This window comes from Anabrus simplex, chromosome 9, assembly GCF_040414725.1.
Source record: "Anabrus simplex isolate iqAnaSimp1 chromosome 9, ASM4041472v1, whole genome shotgun sequence".
Lineage (NCBI taxonomy): Eukaryota > Metazoa > Arthropoda > Insecta > Orthoptera > Tettigoniidae > Anabrus > Anabrus simplex.
The window spans coordinates 1,732,767-1,754,208 of NC_090273.1; the positions used below are offsets into that span (position 1 = coordinate 1,732,767).

Sequence of the window (21,442 nt, forward strand, 5' to 3'; positions counted from 1 at the left end):
TGACGCACACAAAGCCGAATTAGGGAACAATAGAATTCCAAAGGACAACATTTCGGATGCCCGGTGAGATTATAGGGTCGCTTATAAGAGATGTTTGAAGTAAGCGTCAGGTACGCGATGCGTCGAGCCAGTGAAACGATAGAGCCACCGTCGATGTGGCGAGGCATTGGTCTAGGGAAGAGGTGGTCACAATCGAGGATTCGAGGACGAGTTAATAAAAACAATGACCGTGTCGGTTACCCTATTATTCGGCGAGATTTTGTGCAGGTAACACCGTAAGAAGAAGTTATTTACGCGAGTGATCGTGTGGGGACTCATAAGATTTTGTTGGAAGAAGCTCAGTCTGCATTTGATATACTCAAGTTTTCTAATACTGGGATAATGGTATTTAACTTGCGATTACCAAAGGGAGAGAACAGTTCCATTTAATCAGTTCAAAATGCATAGTAGCCTGCTTGTGTAAATCGTTTCCGAGGGCATAAACTTTACAATTTCCAATCCAGCCGTTTATAAAAGGGGAGATATTTGACCTAGTTCCGGGAGTAGATAAGAGGAGCGGTTCTGCGACGGAATGGGAACTGGTTTTACGGTCAGGGGAATTTGCCTCCCCGGCTGTAGTATTCTAGTAACGGGCAGGTTGATATTGACCTAGTTTCTACATCGTGAACGAGGGGATGTTTTAGACGACATCCGGAAGCAGAAGCAGTAACGGAAAATACGACATCACCTTTCTACCCCTCGGTGGAGACTTATCCAAGTCTTTTCTGAAGGGAGCATCATCATCGATATGGCTGGCTAAATACAAGATGGGGTCGGCCATAAGTCGTCGTAACAGATGAGTACAGAGTGAGTGTGAACGTGTTTAATGTTGCAAAAGTGGATAGGTTAGTTTGATATTTAATTTCTGTAGATGTAGCTTTGTTTGGAAGGACTACGTCCTATTTGAAGTAAATGATAGGAAGCTTGTTAATGTAAATATAATTGTAACATAAATGTGGACCTTTTGCATGAGGTCGCAGCTTGCTTTCTTACATTATATTCTAATTTATTTAGCTGAGTGGTTAGCGTCATTTCTTTACGAGTCAGTTTCTTATTTTAGCCTGATATAATATTTTGATTTGTTTGCTTTGATGTTTGAGACGCAGTGTACGTCTTGGGGCTTGACTGTAAATGTAAATAAGGATTCAAATTAAAGTCAGGAATGACTAGATTAAAGTATTATTAACGGGAGCTCAAAGTGTACGGAAACATACCGTCACGTTTTCTGGGATTTATTGCATGATGTGTGAATGAGAGTGTGTAAGACGGTGGAGTGTGGATCCATGAATTGGTTAGCGTCATCTTCACGACTATTTTGTATATCTAGGTTGTAAATTAGTAATTGATTCACGAGTTCCACGAACGCTGTTGCGTATTTCGAGTTCCAAACATTAGAATAACATTTCTGTAAAATTGATTATTATTATTATTATTATTATTATTATTATTATTATTATTATTATTATTATTATTATTATTATTATTATTAATACGAGTTTCTCGCGATGTAGGATTGAGATATTTCAGTAACTTTACGGTGTTCAGACATGACAGATTGTCAGTGTGGCAATTTCTTAGTTTCAGTTTATCATATTTATTACGCAGTTGGCCGCTTTACTTTGAGCGCGAGTGCTTTGACTTGTGACCAGCGCGGTCGTGTTTCTTTTCATGCGAGCGAATGTTAGACGACGTCCTTCTTATTTCTTCACTTTTACGCAACTTTAGGACATGATATATTATTTTGTGTGATTTTGAGTAAGAGGACGCGTTCCTCATCTGAAAAGCCTCGGGTAGAATGTTGAGCAGCGTGTGTAAAGGGTTGAACCCTGTGGTTTTGATATTGCTGCTTTATTTTGGGAGACGTGGATCTCCACTTTGAGTCATTCCGCCGTGTGTTGGCGAGGAGAGTTTTATTTGAGCGGCCTATACTTCCTGATTTTCCGTCTCTACGGTTGTTGTGGTTGACGAGAGTTTTATATCGCGATGTTTTGTTGGGATTTTCTATGATATAACCGCGCTGAGAAATATTTGTGTCATGTAATCTCTTCCATGATACATCGTTGAATTAGGTGTTGAAAGGTAAAGCCTACTCTGTCATTTTTATGAATTTGGGTCACGTAATTTCATTTCAGGAATCCACGTTGATTTGTGCGTGATATTGTAAAGTCCAGCAGTTGATTGATTTGGTGTCATGTAATTATTTTTCAGAAACCTGTGTTCAATAGGAAGTGTTGCTTAATGTGTAATTGTGTTTCCTATTATTTTCGTTGAGGCTTTGAGTGGATGCGAGTTGCGTGAATGCCGCATGCTTTCCTTGGTGAACCTTGGAAAATGTATATATTGCCATTTGCATGTTTTTGATTTGTGTGGTTCCGATCCACATTGTTTGATATGCTCACGAGATTGCTCATGATTCGAGATGTATATTTTGTGCGTAGGATGTTTTACCACTCAGAGTGTTATATATTGTACAGTTAGGTTAGTTTGGCCCCCCCTTTTGCGCATTAGATCACGTATTTTCTTAAGGTTAGAGACCCCACTGCAATGTCAAGTGTGCAGAAATGGGGACCGTACTGATCTACAGTTAAAAGTGTTAACAAAACATAAAGCCAGGAGCGTGGTGCGAGCACGCAAGCCCATGTGTTAAAATAAATGAAACTTTAAGATTTGATTTGATATGTTAAGTATGTGTGTCGGCATACACTGTAAATTTGCAATATATTCTGGTTCTCAAGATGGACTTCATCAAGCTGAGAAAAAGAAAGACAATCTGAGTCACGTAAAATCTGGATTATTTGATACGTTTGCTATTTTTTAAATATTCATCTTGTTTATTTTTAATAAACAGATTTTCCTCCAAACCTGACGTCATGCTTCGCCTTGCTTTATTTGTAGTTTTAATTGACCTCGCCGTGTCCGTATTTAGTTTTATGTTCCCCATCAAGATCCAGGGCGTGTGGATCTTAGGGCTTTATTTTTAATCATAGTTTGGACTGAGCACGACTGGAATCGGCTGACTAATCTGGGGCAAACTACCTTGATGGTAGAAATGGAGACAATCTCATGATCACTCTCCTGTCCCACTCAAGTCTCATGATCACCCTCCTGTCCCACTCGTGTCATAATCACCGTCCTATCCCACTCACGTCTCACGATCACCCTCCTGTCCCACTCAAGTCTCATGATCACTCTCCTGTCTCACTCAACTGTCATAATCACCCTCCTGTCCCACTCAACTGTCATAATCACCCTCCTGTCCCACTCAAGTCTCACGATCACCCTCCTGTCCCACTCAAGTGTCATAATCACTCTCCTGTCCCACTCAAGCCTCACATTCACTATCCTGTCCCACTCAAGTCTCACGTTCACTCTCCTGTCCCACTCAAGTCTCACGATCACCCTCCTGTCCCACTCAAGTCTCATAATCACCCTTCTATCCCACTCAAGTCTCACAACCACTCTCCTGTCCCACTCAAGTCTCACAATCACTCTCCTGTCCCACTCAAGTCTCACGATCAACCTCCTATCCCACTCAAGTCTCATAATCACCCTTCTATCCCACTCAAGTCTCACGATCATCCTCCTGTCCCACTCAAGTCTCATGATCACTCTCCTATCCCAATCGAATCCCAAAATAACCGTCCTATCCCACTCAAATCCTACAATAACCCTCCTATCCCACTCAAGTCTCATGATCATCCTCCTATTCCACTGAAATCCCATAATAACTCTCCTATCCCATCATGTCTCACAATAACCGTCCTTTCCCACTGAAATCCCACAATAACCCTCCTATATACTAAATTCTCACGATTACCCTCCTGTCCCACTCAAGTCTCACGATTATTACTCTCCTATTCCACTCATGTCTCACGATTACCCTCCTATCCAAATCACCTCTCACGATCCTCGTCCTTTCCCTATCATATTTCACGATCATCCCACTATCCGAACCATGCCTCACGATCATTATCCCATCCCACACATCTCAGGATTAACCCCTATTCCACTCACCTCTCACGATCATCTTATCACACTCAACTCACGATCATCCTCCTATCCAACTCCTGTCTCACGATCATTCTATACCACACATGCCTCGCGATTACCATCCTATCCACTCAAATCTCAGATCATCCTGTTATTCCACTCATGTCTCACGATCACCCCTATCCAACTCATGTTTCACGATAATCCTCGTATCCCATTCATGTCTCACGTTCATCCCCCTATCCCACTCATGTCTCACGATCATCCTCCTATCCCACTCATATATCACGATACCCTCCTATCTCACTCACGTCTCACGAATATTCTCCTATCCCACTCAAGTCTCACGATTATCCTCATACCACACTCACGTCTCAAGATGACCCCCCTATCCAACTCATGGCTCACGATCATCCTCCTATCCAACACATGTCTCACGATCATCCTCCTATCCAACTCATGTCTCACGATCATCCTCCTATCCAACACATGTCTCACGATCATCCTCCTATCCAACTCATGTCTCACGATCATCCTCCTATCCAACACATGTCTCACGATCATCTTCCTATCCAACTCATGTCTCACAATCAATCAATACTGATCTGCATTTAGGGCAGGAATCAATCAATCAATCAATCAATCAATCAATCAATCAATCAATCAATCAATCAATACTGATCTGCATTTAGGGCAGTCGCCCAGGTGGCAGATTCCCTATCTGTTGCTTTCCTAGCCTTTTCCGAAATGATTTCAAAGAAATTGGAAATTTATCGAACGTCTCCCTTGGTAAGTTATTCCAATCCCTAACTCCCCTTCCTATAAATGAATATTTGCCCCAGTTTGTTCTCTTGAATTCCAACTTTATTTTCATATTGTGATCTTTCCTACTTTTATAAACGCCATTCAAACTTATTCGTCTACTAATGTCATTCCACGCCAACTCTCCGCTGACAGCTCGGAACATACCACTTAGTCGAGCAGCTCTTCTTCTTTCTCTCAATTCTTCCCAACCCAAACATTGCAACATTTTTGTAATGCTACTCTTTTGTCGGAAATCACTCAGAACAAATCGAGCTGCTTTTCTTTGGATTTTTTCCAGTTCTTGAATCAGGTAATCCTGGTGAGGGTCCCATACACTGGAACCATACTCTAGTTGGGGTCTTACCAGAGACTTATATGCCCTCTCCTTTACATCCTTACTACAACCCCTAAACACCCTCATAACCATGTGCAGAGATCTGTACCCTTTATTTACAATCCAATTTATGTGATTACCCCAGTGAAGATCTTTCCTTATATTAACACCTAGATACTTACAATGATCCCCAAAAGGAACTTTCACCCCATCAACGCAGTAATTAAAATTGAGAGGACTTTTCCTATTTGTGAAACTCACAACCTGACTTTTAACCCCGTTTATCATCATACCATTGCCTGCTGTCCATCTCACAACATTTTCGAGGTCACGTTGCAGTTGCTCACAATCTTGTAACTTATTTATCACTCTATAGAGAATAACATCATCTGCAAAAAGCCTTACCTCCGATTCCACTCCTTTACTCATATCATTGATATATATAAGAAAACCTAAAGGTCCGATAATACTGCCTTGAGGAATTCCCCTCTTAATTTTTACAGGGTCAGATAAAGCTTCACCTACCCTAATTCTCTGAGATCTATTTTCTAGAAATATAGCAACCATGGGCGCCCGCAGGATCTTTTCCAGGGGGGGGGGGTACATTAACAATTTTCTTGAATATAAAAACCAATATAACGTCAGCAACATTAAATTGTTTACAGAAACTTGCAGTTATAAATATGCTAGATGACTGTCAGTAATTTCAGTTTATGAAATAATCTGGTATGATATTAAACAATTGAACATCACCATCTTTAGAATTCCAGGGGGGGGGGCAAGTGCCCCCCTTGCCCCCCTTTGCGGGCGCCCATGATAGCAACCCATTCAGTCACTCTTTTGTCTAGTCCAATTGCACTCATTTTTGCCAGTAGTCTCCCATGATCCACCCTACCAAATGCTTTAGACAGGTCAATCGCGATACAGTCCATATGACCTCCAGAATCCAAGATATCTGCTATATCTTGCTGGAATCCTACAAGTTGAGCTTCAGTGGAATAACCTTTCCTAAAACCGAATTGCCTTCTATTGAACCAGTTATTAATTTCACAAACATGTCTAATATAATCAGAAAGAATGCCTTCCCAAAGCTTACATACAATGCATGTCAAACTTACTGGCCTGTAATTTTCAGCTTTATGTTTATCACCCTTTCCTTTATACACAGGGGCTACTATAGCAACTCTCCATTCATCTGGTATAGCTCCTCCGACCGAACAATAATCAAATAAGTACTTCAGATATGGTACTATATCCCAACCCATTGTCTTTAGTATATCCCCAGAAATCTGTTCAATTCCAGCCGCTTTTCTAGTTTTCAACTTTTGTATCTTATTGTAAATGTCATTGTTATCATATGTAAATTTTATTACTTCTTTGGCCTTAGTCTCCTCCTCTATCTCGACATTTTCCTTGTAACCAACAATCTTTACATACTGCTGACTGAATACTTCTGCCTTTTGAAGATCCTCACATACACACTCCCCTTGTTCATTAATTATTCCTGGAATGTCCTTCTTGGAACCTGTTTCTGCCTTAAAATACCTATACATACCCTTCCATTTTTCACTAAAATTCGTATGACTGCCAATTATGCTTGCCATCATGTTATCCTTAGCTGCCTTCTTTGCTAGATTCAATTTTCTAGTAAGTTCCTTCAATTTCTCCTTACTTCCACAGCCATTTCTGACTCTATTTCTTTCCAGTCTGCACCTCCTTCTTAGTCTCTTTATTTCTCTATTATAATAAGGTGGGTCTTTACCATTCCTTACCACCCTTAATGGTACAAACCTGTTTTCGCATTCCTCAACAATTTCTTTAAACCCATCCCAGAGTGTGTTTACATTATTATTTACCGTTTTCCACCGATCATAATTACTTTTTAGAAACTGCCTCTTGCCTGCTTTATCAGCCATATGGTACTGCCTAATAGTCCTACTTTTAAGACCTTCCTTTCTATCACATTTATTTTTAACCACCACAAAAACAGCTTCATGATCACTAATACCATCTATTACTTCAGTTTCCCTATAGAGCCCATCTGGTTTTATCAGCACGACATCCCGGATATTTTTCCCTCTGGTTGGTTCCATCACTTTCTGAATCAGCTGTCCTTCCCATATTAACTTATTTGCCATTTGTTGGTCATGCTTCCTGTCGTTCGCATTTCCTTCCCAATTTACATCTGGCAAATTCAGATCTCCCGCTACAATCACATTTCTTTCCATGTCGTTTCCCACATAGCTGACTATCCTATCAAATAATTCCGAATCCGCGTCAGTGCTACCCTTTCCCGATCTGTACACTCCAAATATATCAAGTTGCCTATTATCTTTAGAAATGAGCCTTACACCTAGAATTTCATGTGTCTCATCTTTAACTTTTTCGTAGCTTACAAATTCTTCTTTCACCAGAATGAACACTCCCCCTCCCACCCTTCCTATCCTATCGATACACACTCCAGTGCCGTGAGAAAATTTCTGCATCCATTATATCATTTCTCAGCCACGATTCAACTCCTATTACAATATCTGGTAAATATATATCCAATAAATTACTTAATTCTATTCCTTTCTTTACAATACTTCTACAGTTCAACACTAACAATTTTATGTCATCCCTACTTGATTTCCAGTTCCCTGTTCCCTGTTCCCTTATCACCGCTCCCTAGGCCATCCCGTTTCCCTGAATGTACCTGCCTATTACCCTTCCAAACAAATTTCCTAACTTATACGTACCACTGCGGTTTAAATGAAGGCCATCTGAGCGCAGATCCCTATCTCCTACCCACCCATTAGGATCTAGAAATTTCACTCCCAGTTTCCCACATACCCACTCCATAGTCTCATTTAAATCCCCAATCACCCTCCAGTCAGTATCCCTCCTACACAGTATTCCACTAATAACAATCTCCGCTTTCTTAAACTTCACCCGTGCTGCATTTACCAGATCCCACACATCTCCAACTATGTTGGTACTTATATCAGCTTGCCTTACGTTGTTGGTACCAACGTGAAACACTACCACCTTCTCCTTCCCCTCCTCCCTCTCTTCTACTTTCCTCAACATCTGCCTCAACCTAATTACTGGATAACACTCTACCCTGGTACCCTTTCCTCCGCACACTTTCCCCACGTGTCTAATGATGGAATCCCCCATGACCAGAGCCTCAACCCTACCCACCTCATTTGATCCCCTCCCCTCGTGGTCAGCCCTATCTTTCCTGATAGCTGCAGAAGCTACTTCCTCCTCCCTTTTCTCCTTCCCATGACCCTGTTTCACCTGTCTTTTCCTATCCTCTACTCTACGTTTTCCTTTCCTACCTTTTCCCTTCCTCCTACTTCCACACATCTCAGCAACAGTTCCCTGTCCCTCATCTTCCCTCTGTTGTTCTACCTGGAGTGACTCGTACCGATTTCGCACAGACACCTGTCCTGAATTCTGATGCTGAATAGAGCCCTTAGGCTGCAATCTCCTTCCCCTTAGAACATTAGACCACCTGTCTTCTACAACTCCTCCCTTTCCTTCCCCTCCCTCTTGTACACCTACTGTAACCTGTACATTGTTTGAGGGAATCCTATCTTCCTTCCTGTCTTCTGTGAGAATCCTAATTATCTCCCTCAAACTTTCCAACTCCTCCCTCATACCCCTCAATGCCTCGCTACACCCACAGTAAGTACACTCGCGCTCCTTAGCCATTCTTTACGGGGAATAAATGAAATTAAAAATAAAATAACTTATTTGCAAAAAATTATTGAACGGAGGGATATATTGTCTGGGATAGTACACAGCAATAAGGTAATTTAATATACGACTACACTACAATATTACTTAGTCGTGCTCTATTTTTTTTATCCTACAACCCCTGACAGGATAAAAACTGCTGTTAATTACTGAATATCGAAAGTAATAGCCTACACAAGAACTACACAATTCCAAACTGCAATTAAGCCTATTCTAATTACAACAACAGTATTTTAGTGAGAGTTTCTACGGATACCTCTACTACACCAGTACTACACAAATATTTTACAATAATAAAATAATCACACTAAATTCTAATAGGATATTACTCGTATACTACTGTACAGTACACTACAGCAATTTTAAACTACTTTCAGACGTATCCTAATTACGATACCGGTACCGAACCGTATGTCACTAAACTGAGCACAACAGAAATGAAATTTGCAAGAACTACTGTACTCAAAGATTACCAACGAAGCTAAATGCTTAGACAAATTATTATTAGTATTACGGTCTAATAGATACACACGAAAGATAACACACGAATATAGCAGGCAAGATACGGCACTATCTAAATGTACTGTATCTATACTGCAATGTATCTACACTACACTACACTGCGTTTGGTTAAATGCTTAAGTATCGAGAGGATTGCCGTACACGAAGAAAAACACGAATATAACTGGCAAGATACTATCTAATATATTATACCTTATCTTCACTACAATTCTACTGAAATGTGGTTATGTGATTATTACAGCTGGTGGATTACTATTATTTTCCCTACTCCACGGGACGGAGAATAAAAGTGTCCTTAATTAGGCCTACTGAAAAATACGGGTTGTCTACAGTAATTTCTCAAATATTTTTATCAAAACAACTACTACTCCAGGGACTTGAACTGCAATTACTGGGATATATGAACTTTATTATTATTAGCTAACCGCTCATAAATACTGAAAGATCGAGGGAGCGAAATATAAATTACGGATACTAACTACCTACTCAGAAGTACAAATGAATGGAATACAAGGTCAGCTGATTTTTATTTATATTTACTTGACTACACTACACCCTTTGTTCACGACTGTAGCCAACAATGCAATATTTCAACATGAGGAGCGACAATAATCAATAACAATACAACTGTTAACTATACCGTGTAATCTCTTAACTTCTTTTTAAATGGAAGTTTACAGGAAGTTTCCAACTCATGTCTCACGATCATCCCCCTATCCAACTCATGTCTCACGATCATCCTCCTGTCCCACTTATGTCTCACGATTATCCCCTTATCCCACTCATGTCTACGATCATCCTCCCATCCCACTCATGCGTCACGATGACCCTCCTATCCCACTCAAGTCTCGCGATCACGCTCCTATCCCGCTCAAGTCTCACGATCACCCTCCTATCCCGCTCAAGTCTCACGATCACCCTCCTATCCAAGTCAAGTCTCGCGATCACCCCACTCATGTCCCACGAACATCCTCCTATCCCACTCAAGTCTCACGAACATCCTCCTATCCCACTCAAGTCACACGATCATCTTCCTATCACACTCATGTCTCATCATCACCCTCCTAACCCCCTCATGTCTCACGATAATCCTACTATCCCACTCATGTCGCACGGTTACCCTCCTATACCACTCAAGTCATACGATCATGCTCCTATGCCAGTCAAGTCTCACGATTACACTCCTCTCCCAATCATGTCCACGATCACACTCCTATCCCTGTCAAGTCTCATGATTACCCTCCTATCCCACTCAAGCCCACAATCATCCCTCTGTCCCACTCAAGTCTCACGATTACACTTCAATCCCACTCACGTCTCACGATCACCCTCCTATCCCACTCCAGTCTCGCAATCGCCTATATCACTCAAGGCTCACGATAAATCTCCTATCCCACTCAAGTCTCACAATCACCCTCCTATCCGACTCCAGTCTCGCAATCGCCTATATCACTCAAGGCTCACGATAAATCTCCTATCCCACTCAAGTCTCACAATCACCCTCCTATCCCACTCCAGTCTCGCAATCGCCTATATCACTCAAGGCTCACGATAAATCTCCTATCCCACTCAAGTCTCACAATCACCCTCCTATCCGACTCCAGTCTCGCAATCGCCTATATCACTCAAGGCTCACGATAAATCTCCTATCGCACTCAAGTCTCACAATCACCCTCCTATCCGACTCCAGTCTCGCAATCGCCTATATCACTCAAGGCTCACGATAAATCTCCTATCCCACTCAAGTCTCACAATCACCCTCCTATCCCACTCCAGTCTCGCAATCGCCTATATCACTCAAGGCTCACGATAAATCTCCTATCGCACTCAAGTCTCACAATCACCCTCCTATCCCACTCCAGTCTCGCAATCGCCTATATCACTCAAGGCTCACGATAAATCTCCTATCCCACTCAAGTCTCACAATCACCCTCCTATCCCACTCCAGTCTCGCAATCGCCTATATCACTCAAGGCTCACGATAAATCTCCTATCCCACTCAAGTCTCACAATCACCCTCCTATCCCACTCCAGTCTCGCAATCGCCTATATCACTCAAGGCTCACGATAAATCTCCTATCCCACTCAAGTCTCACAATCACCCTCCTATCCCACTCCAGTCTCGCAATCGCCTATATCACTCAAGGCTCACGATAAATCTCCTATCCCACTCAAGTCTCACAATCACCCTCCTATCCCACTCAAGTCTCACAATCACCCTCCTATCCCACTCCAGTCTCGCAATCGCCTATATCACTCAAGGCTCACGATAAATCTCCTATCCCACTCAAGTCTCACAATCACCCTCCTATCCCACTCCAGTCTCGCAATCGCCTATATCACTCAAGGCTCACGATAAATCTCCTATCCCACTCAAGTCTCACAATCACCCTCCTATCCCACTCCAGTCTCGCAATCGCCTATATCACTCAAGGCTCACGATAAATCTCCTATCCCACTCAAGTCTCACAATCACCCTCCTATCCGACTCCAGTCTCGCAATCGCCTATATCACTCAAGGCTCACGATAAATCTCCTATCCCACTCAAGTCTCACAATCACCCTCCTATCCCACTCAAGTCTCACAATCACCCTCCTATCCCACTCCAGTCTCGCAATCGCCTATATCACTCAAGGCTCACGATAAATCTCCTATCCGACTCAAGTCTCACGGCGACGTTAACTTGTAGAGCGAGTCCTCCGCAATCTGTACTGGGTGCGCGGTAGCGATATGCTCACCACAGTTGTACTCCGGCGTCGCTAAGCAGCTCCGCATGTAGAGTGAGTCCCCCGTACTCCGTTTTGCGTGTGCAGTAGCGATTAGTGCACCACAGTTGTATTCTGGTGACGTTAACAAGTTCCGCTTGTAAATTGAGTCCTCCGGTCACCGTGTTGCGTGCGCGGTAGTGATTTGCGAACCACTGAAAGTATTTCGGACAGTAACAACAAGATAGAGAAGCTGTGTTTGTATCTAAACTGCATGAAGGAGCCCCAGAACCGATATATCATATATACAAATGAAATATTATTTTCATAATACATGTTTAGAATTTAAGCATACACGAAGTCGTGAGGTGTGTTAATAACAAATTTGCACTTACCCTGTAAACTGCTACCTCTGTACATCTCCTCTTTGATTGTGTTTATTAAGTTATGGGACATGTTTGTTTCACTTTCAAATGTTGAACTTTATTCTTAGAGGGCATTACATTTATTTCACAGGAAATATACCATCATGCTTTCTTTTATATACAAGAATATTCGGAAGAGAGTTACGATCTCTAGCCGATGACAGATTTGAAAACCTAAAAAACGCCAATATTTGAACTTGCAGTTGAATGAGGCCGCTGATACAGTGGTAAGTCCATCTCACTGCGGCCTTTGATCTGGACAAGGCGAAGATCCTTTCCCCAGAGCGAACGGCGGCCTTGCTCTCGTCTTGACGTAGTAAACACCCCGCGCGCTGCAACACACAGTTACACTTCATATCCTGTGGCTGCTACATGCATCACTGAACTCGAGGATGGCTGCTTACCTTGGAGGAGTTTTTTCTCCCATGATGACGGGAACATCCGTGGTGCTATAGCAGCCCATCATCTTCGTGACCCAGGAACGACACCTGTATCCCCAGAAACTGCTCTCTGAACTTATAGACTCGGCGTAGAAGGCTGGAGCTCTCGCGTGCGAGCAGCTGTCCGCTCCGCCTGTGGTACACAAACAGTCATTTCTATATCCTGGTCGAAATTCCAATGAATTTACAATTACAATAATTCCGGAAATGTATGCTACCGTCAGGGTAACTGCTGTCACATCCCGGCTGACTGGAACCTCCGTTCACGTAAAAGTCGACGTCGCCGACCGCTGCGTACACGCCCTTGACTCCGCTGTTTGTGTGGATTACGTCCACAAAGTCTGCATCGTCTGCACTCAGCCTACTCGTCTCTTGAGCAGCAACGAACAGAGGCTGCGCTGGGTCCAGACCTGTAAGTAACCAGTACCAGGAAATCACTCACCTTTGTTCATATGAGAAGCAATCACTAACACGAAACAGACTTGCAAAATTATTGCTTCCAAGCAAAGTTTTCATGTCACATTCATTATTTTCAAGACAACTAATTAAAATCAACCGATCAACCAATATTGATCTGCATTTAGGGCAGTCGCCCAGGTGGCATTTTCCCTATCTGCATTTTCCTAGCCTTTTCCTAAATGATTTCAAAGAAAGGGGAAATTTATTGAACGTCTCCCTTGGTAAGTTATTCCAATCCCTAACTCCCCTTCCTATAAATGAATATTTGCCGCAATTTGTCCTCTTGAATTCCAACTTTATCTTCATATTGTGATCTTTCCTACTTTTAAAGACACCACTCAAACTTATTCATCTACTAATGTCACTTCACGCCATCTGTCACTGACAGCTCGGAAAATACCATTTAGTCAAGCAGCTCGTCTCCTTTCTCCCAAGTCTTCCCAGCCCAAACTTTGCAACGCTACTCTTTTGTGGGAAATCGCCCAGGACAAATCGAGCTGCTTTTCTTTGGATTTTTCCAGTTCTTGAATCAACTAAACTTGGTGAGGGTCCCATACATTAGAACCATACTCTAGTTGCGGTCTTGCCAGAGACTTATATGCCCTCTCCTTTACAACCTAACTACAGCCCCTAAACACCCTCATAACCATGTGCAGAGATCTGTATTCTTTATTTACAATCCCATTTCAAAAATCAAAATCAAATCAAAATCTCTTTATTTGCAAATGAGGTGTCTACCTCGGTGGCAAATGGTACACTAAAATACATTATTGTCAAGAACTAAATGTTAAATTAACAAGAGAAGAAAATTTTCCTATAATAGAATATTATACAATTTATGCTAACAATACAATACAATTTATACAACATTTAAACACACAGCTCATCCTTAATAAATTTATATTGTTTACAAAGTTCTACTTATAATATCTCCTGTACTACTTACAAATATAGTCAACTGATATACAGTATGTGGAATTACTTCAATGATACTATACAACTGGTATAAGATTAAAATTTACATTGAATTTATTTACTTTTATTTTTTTTCTTTACTCATTCTGGAACCTAAGTAGCATAACGACCTGCTGCATCTTAACCAGAGCCCCTTTTGCAACCACTTTTCAGAGTTCCTGAAGGGCCTTCACAGCTACCGTAGCGGTCCCAGGGCCCTCGAAATCCGCACTGTACTTTACCCCTACAGGCAGTCCCCTACTTTGGCTGTCAAAACTCCTTAGACAAGGGGATGGAATTAATTTATTCACACACATTTTTTATTTACATTAACCTGCACTGGTCGAGTGCCCTCTTAACATTTCATTTATTTTCTCTGTTGCTGTTTATTCTCTTCTTGAATATCTGTACAGATTTTGGGAAAGGATCACACACTACCCCTGGTAAACTGTTCCACTTCTTCACACCCTTCCCAATGAATGAAAATTTACCCCAATCGCTTCTGCTAAAATTCCTTCTAATTTTATATTTGTGGTCAGTCTTGCCGATATAATTATTTTCCAACTGAAGCCTCTCACGGATATCTCCCCATGCTTCTTCTCTTGTATAGGCTCTATATAATCCTATAAGTCTAGTTTTCTCCCTTCTCTCACTTAAAGTTTCCCACCCTAGTTCCTTTAACATTTCTGACACACTACTCTTTCTCCTGAAATCCCCTGTTACAAATCTTGCTGCTTTCCTCTGCACACTATCTATTTCTTTTATTAGGTATTCTTGGTGAGGATCCCAAACACTGTTTGCATATTCCAATAATGGACGAACCATACTTACGTAACTTTTCTCTTTTAATTCTTTGTTGCATCCTTTAAGTAGCCTCATTATGACATGTAACGATCTGTATGCTTTCCCAACAATGTCATCAACATGACCCTTCCAGTGCAAATTACTTTCAAATCTTACACCTAAGTATTTGCGCTTGCCATCTTTTGGGATAACTACCTCATCCAAAGTATATTCAAATTCAGTTTTAAAGCTCCTGTTTGTAAAAGTTGTAACAGTTGATTTGCCTCCATTAACTTTCATATTATTTTCTTCAACCCATTGTTGGACACTCTCAAGGTCCCTTTGTAATTCTGAACAATCCTCAATGGTATTTATTTCCCTATAAACAATTATGTCATCTGCATACAACCTTATTTTTGATGTTAAGTTATTCCCTAAATCATTTGCATATATTAAGAAAAGTAACGGACCGATTATACTGCCCTGTGCAATTCCCTTCCAAACTTTCTCTTCCTGCGATACGTTATTTCCTACTTTGACTTTCTGAACCCTTGGATTTAGAAATGTTTTCACCCAACGTGTAACCCTTAGGTCCAATCCTATTCTCTCCAATTTCTTTAATAATATTCCATGTTCCACTCTATCAAAGGCTTTGGAAAGATCTATGGCTATGCAATCTAACTGACCTCCTGAATCTAACTGATCTGATATGTCCTGCTGAAATCCCACCAGTTGTGCCTCACAAGAACATTTCTTTCTAAATCCACACTGGCTCCTCATGAACCAATTTTTATCATCACATATCCCTCTGATGTACTTTGCTATTAAACTCTCCAGTATTTTACAAACTATACTGGTCAGGCTGATTGGTCTGTAGTTCTCTGGTTTCCTTTATAAATTGGTATTATTATAGATTCCTTCCATTCCTTTGGTATTACACTATTATTTATGACATAGTCAAAGAGAAATCTTAAATATATATATATTTTTTTGCTAGGGGCTTTACGTCGCACCGACACAGATAGGTCTTATGGCGACGATGGGACAGGAAAGGCCTAGGAGTTGGAAGGAAGCGGCCGTGGCCTTAATTAAGGTACAGCCCCAGCATTTGCCTGGTGTGAAAATGGGAAACCACGGAAAACCATCTTCAGGGCTGCCGATAGTGGGATTCGAACCTACTATCTCCCGGATGCAAGCTCACAGCCGCGCGCCTCTACGCGCACGGCCAACTCGCCCGGTAAATCTTAAATAAGGCACTATGTACCACCCCATTGTCTTTAATACCTCCCAGTAATTTGATCACTTCCTGCTGCTTTTCCTTGCTGAAGCAGTTGGATTTCTTTGAAAATATCTTCATTTGTGAATGAGAAGCTTCTTGTTTCCCTCTGTGTCTGTCCCTCTGTAACTTCTGTTTCGGTTTCCAACTCCTGATAATCATCTACTGAATCTCTAAATTCCCTACTAAAGACGTTTGCTTTCTCAGTATCTGTTAAATAGTGTTCACCCCCTTCTCCCACCATTGTAGGAATTTGGATTCCTTTTCCTTTTTGATTCCTGATATATGAATACAGCTTTTTCCATTTCCCTTTGTGGTCATTACCCTCTTGAAGTATGTCATTCATATAATTCTCTTTTGCTTCCTTTTTCACTCTATTCAGTTCCCTCATTAGCTGTTTTCTACTTTCTCTACTCTCCCTACCTTCTTTGATTTTCCTGTTTACTATTTTACATTTTCTTTTTAATTTTCTCATTTCCCTTGTATAATAAACAGGGTCTGAGGTCATTTTACCCTTCTTAACAGGTACAAATCTCTTCTCTCCTTCCCAAATGATTCCTTTAAATTTAGCCCAAAGTGTATCCACATTACTCCGTTCACTTATCCAACAACTGAATTGTGATTTAAGGTAAGTCCCAAATTCATCAACTTTAGTTTTTCTGTACAATTTCTTGTCTTGTGTAACCCTCTTTTTAAGCCTTTTTGGTACGAGTCCTACATCCATTATTACAGCCTTATGGTCTCCTATACCTTCAATTAAGTCAGTTTTATCAACAATTTCCCATGGTTTAACCAAGACTATATCTAGCAAGTTATTGAGACGAGTCGGTTCTTGTACTACTTGTGTAAATCCTCCCTCCCAAATTAACTTATTTGCCAGTTTCTGTTCATGGGCTTCACTTGCAGCTCCATTCCATTCAACTTCAGGCAAGTTTAGATCTCCCCCAATTATTACCATATCATTATTATTGTTTTTATGAGTATAATCTATTATTTTCTCAAAGATTTCCACGTCTCTTTCCTCTCTTCCAGGCCTGTACGTTCCTATAATTCCCACCTCCTTCATATTATCACAAACTAATTTTATCCCTAATATTTCATCCCTTTCATGGATAAGACTGTGTACCCTTCTGGAAATACTTCTCTGTTACCCACCCCTTTTCTTAACCACGATTCCACTCCTATCACCACATCAGTCTCATCAAGATTCCATCAATGTACCGAATTTTAATTGTTTATTTACTACACTCTGACAGTTTACCAAGAGCAATCTCAGACCCCCTTCCTTCCTAAAACTTGACTGTTGCAATTGGGTAACTTGAAATTCCTTACTTTTCTGAGTTTCATTTTCTAGTTGGCTGAGCCAGCTTGTAGTACAGCTGGCTCTTTCTACTAGTTTTCCTGGTCAGTATTAAAACTCAATGGAGTTGCCTTTTTGCAGTACATATCTTATGATTAATAAAATCTGGAACAATATTTGCTATCTTTTGTTTACCTGAATTGTTTAGATGTTGTGTAACAGTGTCTCTCGAAACTGCTGCTATCAATTACCTGTGTATTACGAAAATGTTTACAAATTTTAACCATAATTATCTGCATTAACTTTGTCCACTTCAATGTTCACACACGAGACTCTAATCAAATCATGCCTGTGTCGCACGTTCACTACAAAGATGTTAGTGTAAGTCAGCTTACCTAGTGTACATTTAAGTTCAGAAATAACATTCTTAGCGTCATTGTGAGCTACGTCGTCCGTCCCGCCGATGATCACTACTGCATCACGACTTCCGAGATTTCTTGCCGTCTGCTGCGTGTTTTCCAATACCTTCTTCATTGGGGCCCCAGGATAGATGACAGCCGATGTTGCAATATCTTTATTGTTCATTTTCTCCGCAATTCCCCTCGCCTGGCTATCACCAAATATAAGAATGTTCGACACTTTCGCCGGTGCACTGTGTGGGATTTTAGGCCTAACTTTGCCGCTTCTCGTAACGGATTTTGCGCTATACGTTTGACTGCTTCCCATACAGATACCTTGCGTATCGCTTATTTCCCTCAGGGCTGAAAATCTAATTTTGGTGTCAATTACATAGTTGTCCTTATTTAACTGTACCGGTACACTTTTCCTCCTAGAATCTGAAGCAACTTGACACCACGCGCTAGAATTCACGGAGCCACCTGTGTTCTGAGTGTTTACTGGTACCGGTACTTTCGATTTCAGTAAATTTATCTTCTCCTTTATAATCTCATTCTCCGCTTTTAATGCTTGTAAATCCTGTTGCAATAAAGAGAGAATTACAAGTACATTATCATTACTTCCATCCTCCAAGGAATGAGACGCCAGCGATTCGTTGACCGTTGTAGGCCTACATGGGCGCCCGCAGGATCTTTTCTAGGGGGGGCACATTAACAGTTTTCTTGAATATAAAACCAATATAACGTCAGCAACATTAAACTGTTTACAGAAATGTCCAGTTATAACAGATGCTAGATGACTGTCAGTAAGTTCAGTTCATGAAATAATCTGGTATGATATTAAACAATTGAACATCAACATTTTTAGAATTCCAGGGGGGGGGCAAGTCCCCCCCCCCTTTCCCCCCTTGCGGGCGCCCATGTGGGCCTAGGTTTGTTACCGCTATTCAAATTGCTCTCGCCACAGCTAACACGGGTCCAAGTATCTTAAATTTTAGCAAAACCAGCACTACATATACACTCAAAATGGTACCAAATTAAACACTTTTCACACTGGATACCATTCTTCACTCGCTTCTTGTTTACACCACACTTATTCCCGATTATTTCGCAAGAGAACCGTGAGCTATCTTCACTTACATCTTTCGCTGACGCCATCTTGATATCCAGTCATATCCATTTATGTGATTAGTGTTGAAGATTCAGAACGAACACATCGGTTATCAAGTTGAAGCACCGTCACCTGTAAGGCGCCGGAGACCTCCCTCCGTATGTCTCGTTTGTTAATCGCAAACCACTACCTCAGGCCGCGCCAGGCCCATCCGGCCCGCTACACATAGTGATGACGTCAGCCGTTTAGTGCATTGGTATGGAGGTACGAGTCTTGTTTTCGTGGTAGTTTGGTAGCACGTTGATGTTATTTCAACGTTATTAGAGGTGTTCGTTGGTTTTACCAAGTGATAATTGTATGAAAACGCATCAGTCAAAGATGTATTTTCAGCAGTAGTGTGTGTTAAATGCTATAGCATTGTAATTTCAGCAGCCTGGTGTTAGGAAGTATTGCTAGGTTATGTGAACTCACTGAGCTATTATAAATTGTATAAAGTGCTCTAAGGTTTAAGTGTGATTATTATTATTATTATTATTATTATTATTATTATTATTATTATTATTATTATTATTATTATTATTATTATTATGTATTAGTGTAGTGTATGCTCCTTTTTTTGCAAAATGGGACGAACGTGTAGTGTGCCTGGATGTACATCCAATTACCGTTCAAACAAGGAGGTGGCTATATCAACATTTGCGTTTCCTAGCGATAAGGAGAAGTGAGCTAAATGAATTCAAGCTATACATCGAGCTAATTTTGACCCCACTAAATATGCCTGTGTCTGTATTAAACATTTTTCTAAAAAGAAATCACATAATTCGAGTTGACACTGCAAGAAGACCAGACGGTTCCGTTTTAACTGTGCCTAGGGTAAAGCCAAACTTAACTGACGATGCTGTGACAACTATACTTCCTGGGTAGCCGTCATATTATGTCTCAACCAACACCTGCCGAACGAAAATCGCCAGAAGAAAGAAGAGAGGATATTTTTCAGGTTGACGAAGTAACCTTCAAGACGATGTGTTCAAATAAGTGCAATATATTGGTATTTTGGAGACAGTAACAGTATGCCTAGTGACCATTATACTACTTTTCAAATTGTAGCGCCGCGCTGAGTGGCTCAGACGGTTAAGGCGCTGGCCTTCTGACCCCAACTTGGCCGGTGGTATTTGAAGGTGCTCAGATACCACAGCCTCGTGTTGGTAGATTTACTGGCACGTAAGAGAACTCCCACGGGACTAAATTCCGTCACCTCGCCGTCTCCGAAAACCGTAAAAGCGTAGTTAGTGGGACGTAAAACAAATAACATTATTATCAAATTGTAGTAGAGAGCTACACGTCAACTGAGTTCTTGAAACCTGATTCAAAGATGCATTTTTAAACACTAGAAATGTTTTGATAATGAAAGTTGAAGAACCTGTGACAAGTGTGGGTGTGCGCAGTAGAGTGAACGAGTGTTGTGGCCAGTATCTGGCATATCATTGCGAATATTTTTTTTACCTGTTATTCATAAATAATTAATAACTATATGTGCTCAAATAAGTGTAATATAAGCACATTTTAGAGACAGCAACGGTTTGCCTAGTGACCGTCATACTACTTTTTCAAATCGTGGAAAGCTACACATTAACTCAGACCTTGATATCTGATTTAAAGATGCCTTTTTAAACAGCGGAAATCGTAGGGATGTTTCTTTCAATGTTTTGGTAATGAAAGTTGAAAAACCTGTGACAAGTGTGGCTGTGCGCTGCTCAGTTTATGAGTGTTGTGACCAAGATCTGTCATATTTTGGGAAATACCTTTTTAACAGTTATTCATAAATAATCAACAAAATCATGTGCTCAAACAAGCATACAAGAATAGAATTATTTTGAGAGAAAACAATTCGCCTAGTCATCATCAGCGTACAGTCCAGGTGAGTAGCCTTTTACCATACGTACAGCAAGATAAATTATTTGTGTATTCGTATGTATTCTTTTGATAGTGTTAATTCGATGTTATGTGTTTATAGGCCTATTATGGCATTTACTTTGTCACATTGTGTGAAAAAGTATCGTATCAGCAATATAGGAATTACACGCGACGACGGAGACTGAGAACTATACGTAAGGCTCTATAAGATGGGTATGCTTAGCCGCCATTTTGGTTCATACATGC

The 21,442-nt window shown here is 40.9% G+C and overlaps 1 protein-coding gene across 1 annotated transcript in view; it reads right to left on the bottom strand.

Annotated features, from left to right (window-relative positions):
- Nucleotides 1-12,608: 12,608 nt before the first annotated feature.
- LOC136880974 (phospholipase A1) overlaps nt 12,609-21,442 on the bottom strand; it is an 89,151-nt gene continuing 80,317 nt past the window's right edge. The window contains exons 5-7 of the mRNA XM_067153541.2: nt 13,223-13,414; nt 12,969-13,137; nt 12,609-12,896 (exon numbers count right to left, since the gene is read on the bottom strand). Coding sequence (XP_067009642.2) covers nt 12,803-12,896; nt 12,969-13,137; nt 13,223-13,414 — 455 coding nt within the window. The 3' untranslated portion in view covers nt 12,609-12,802. The remainder of the gene's footprint in view (nt 12,897-12,968; nt 13,138-13,222; nt 13,415-21,442) is intronic.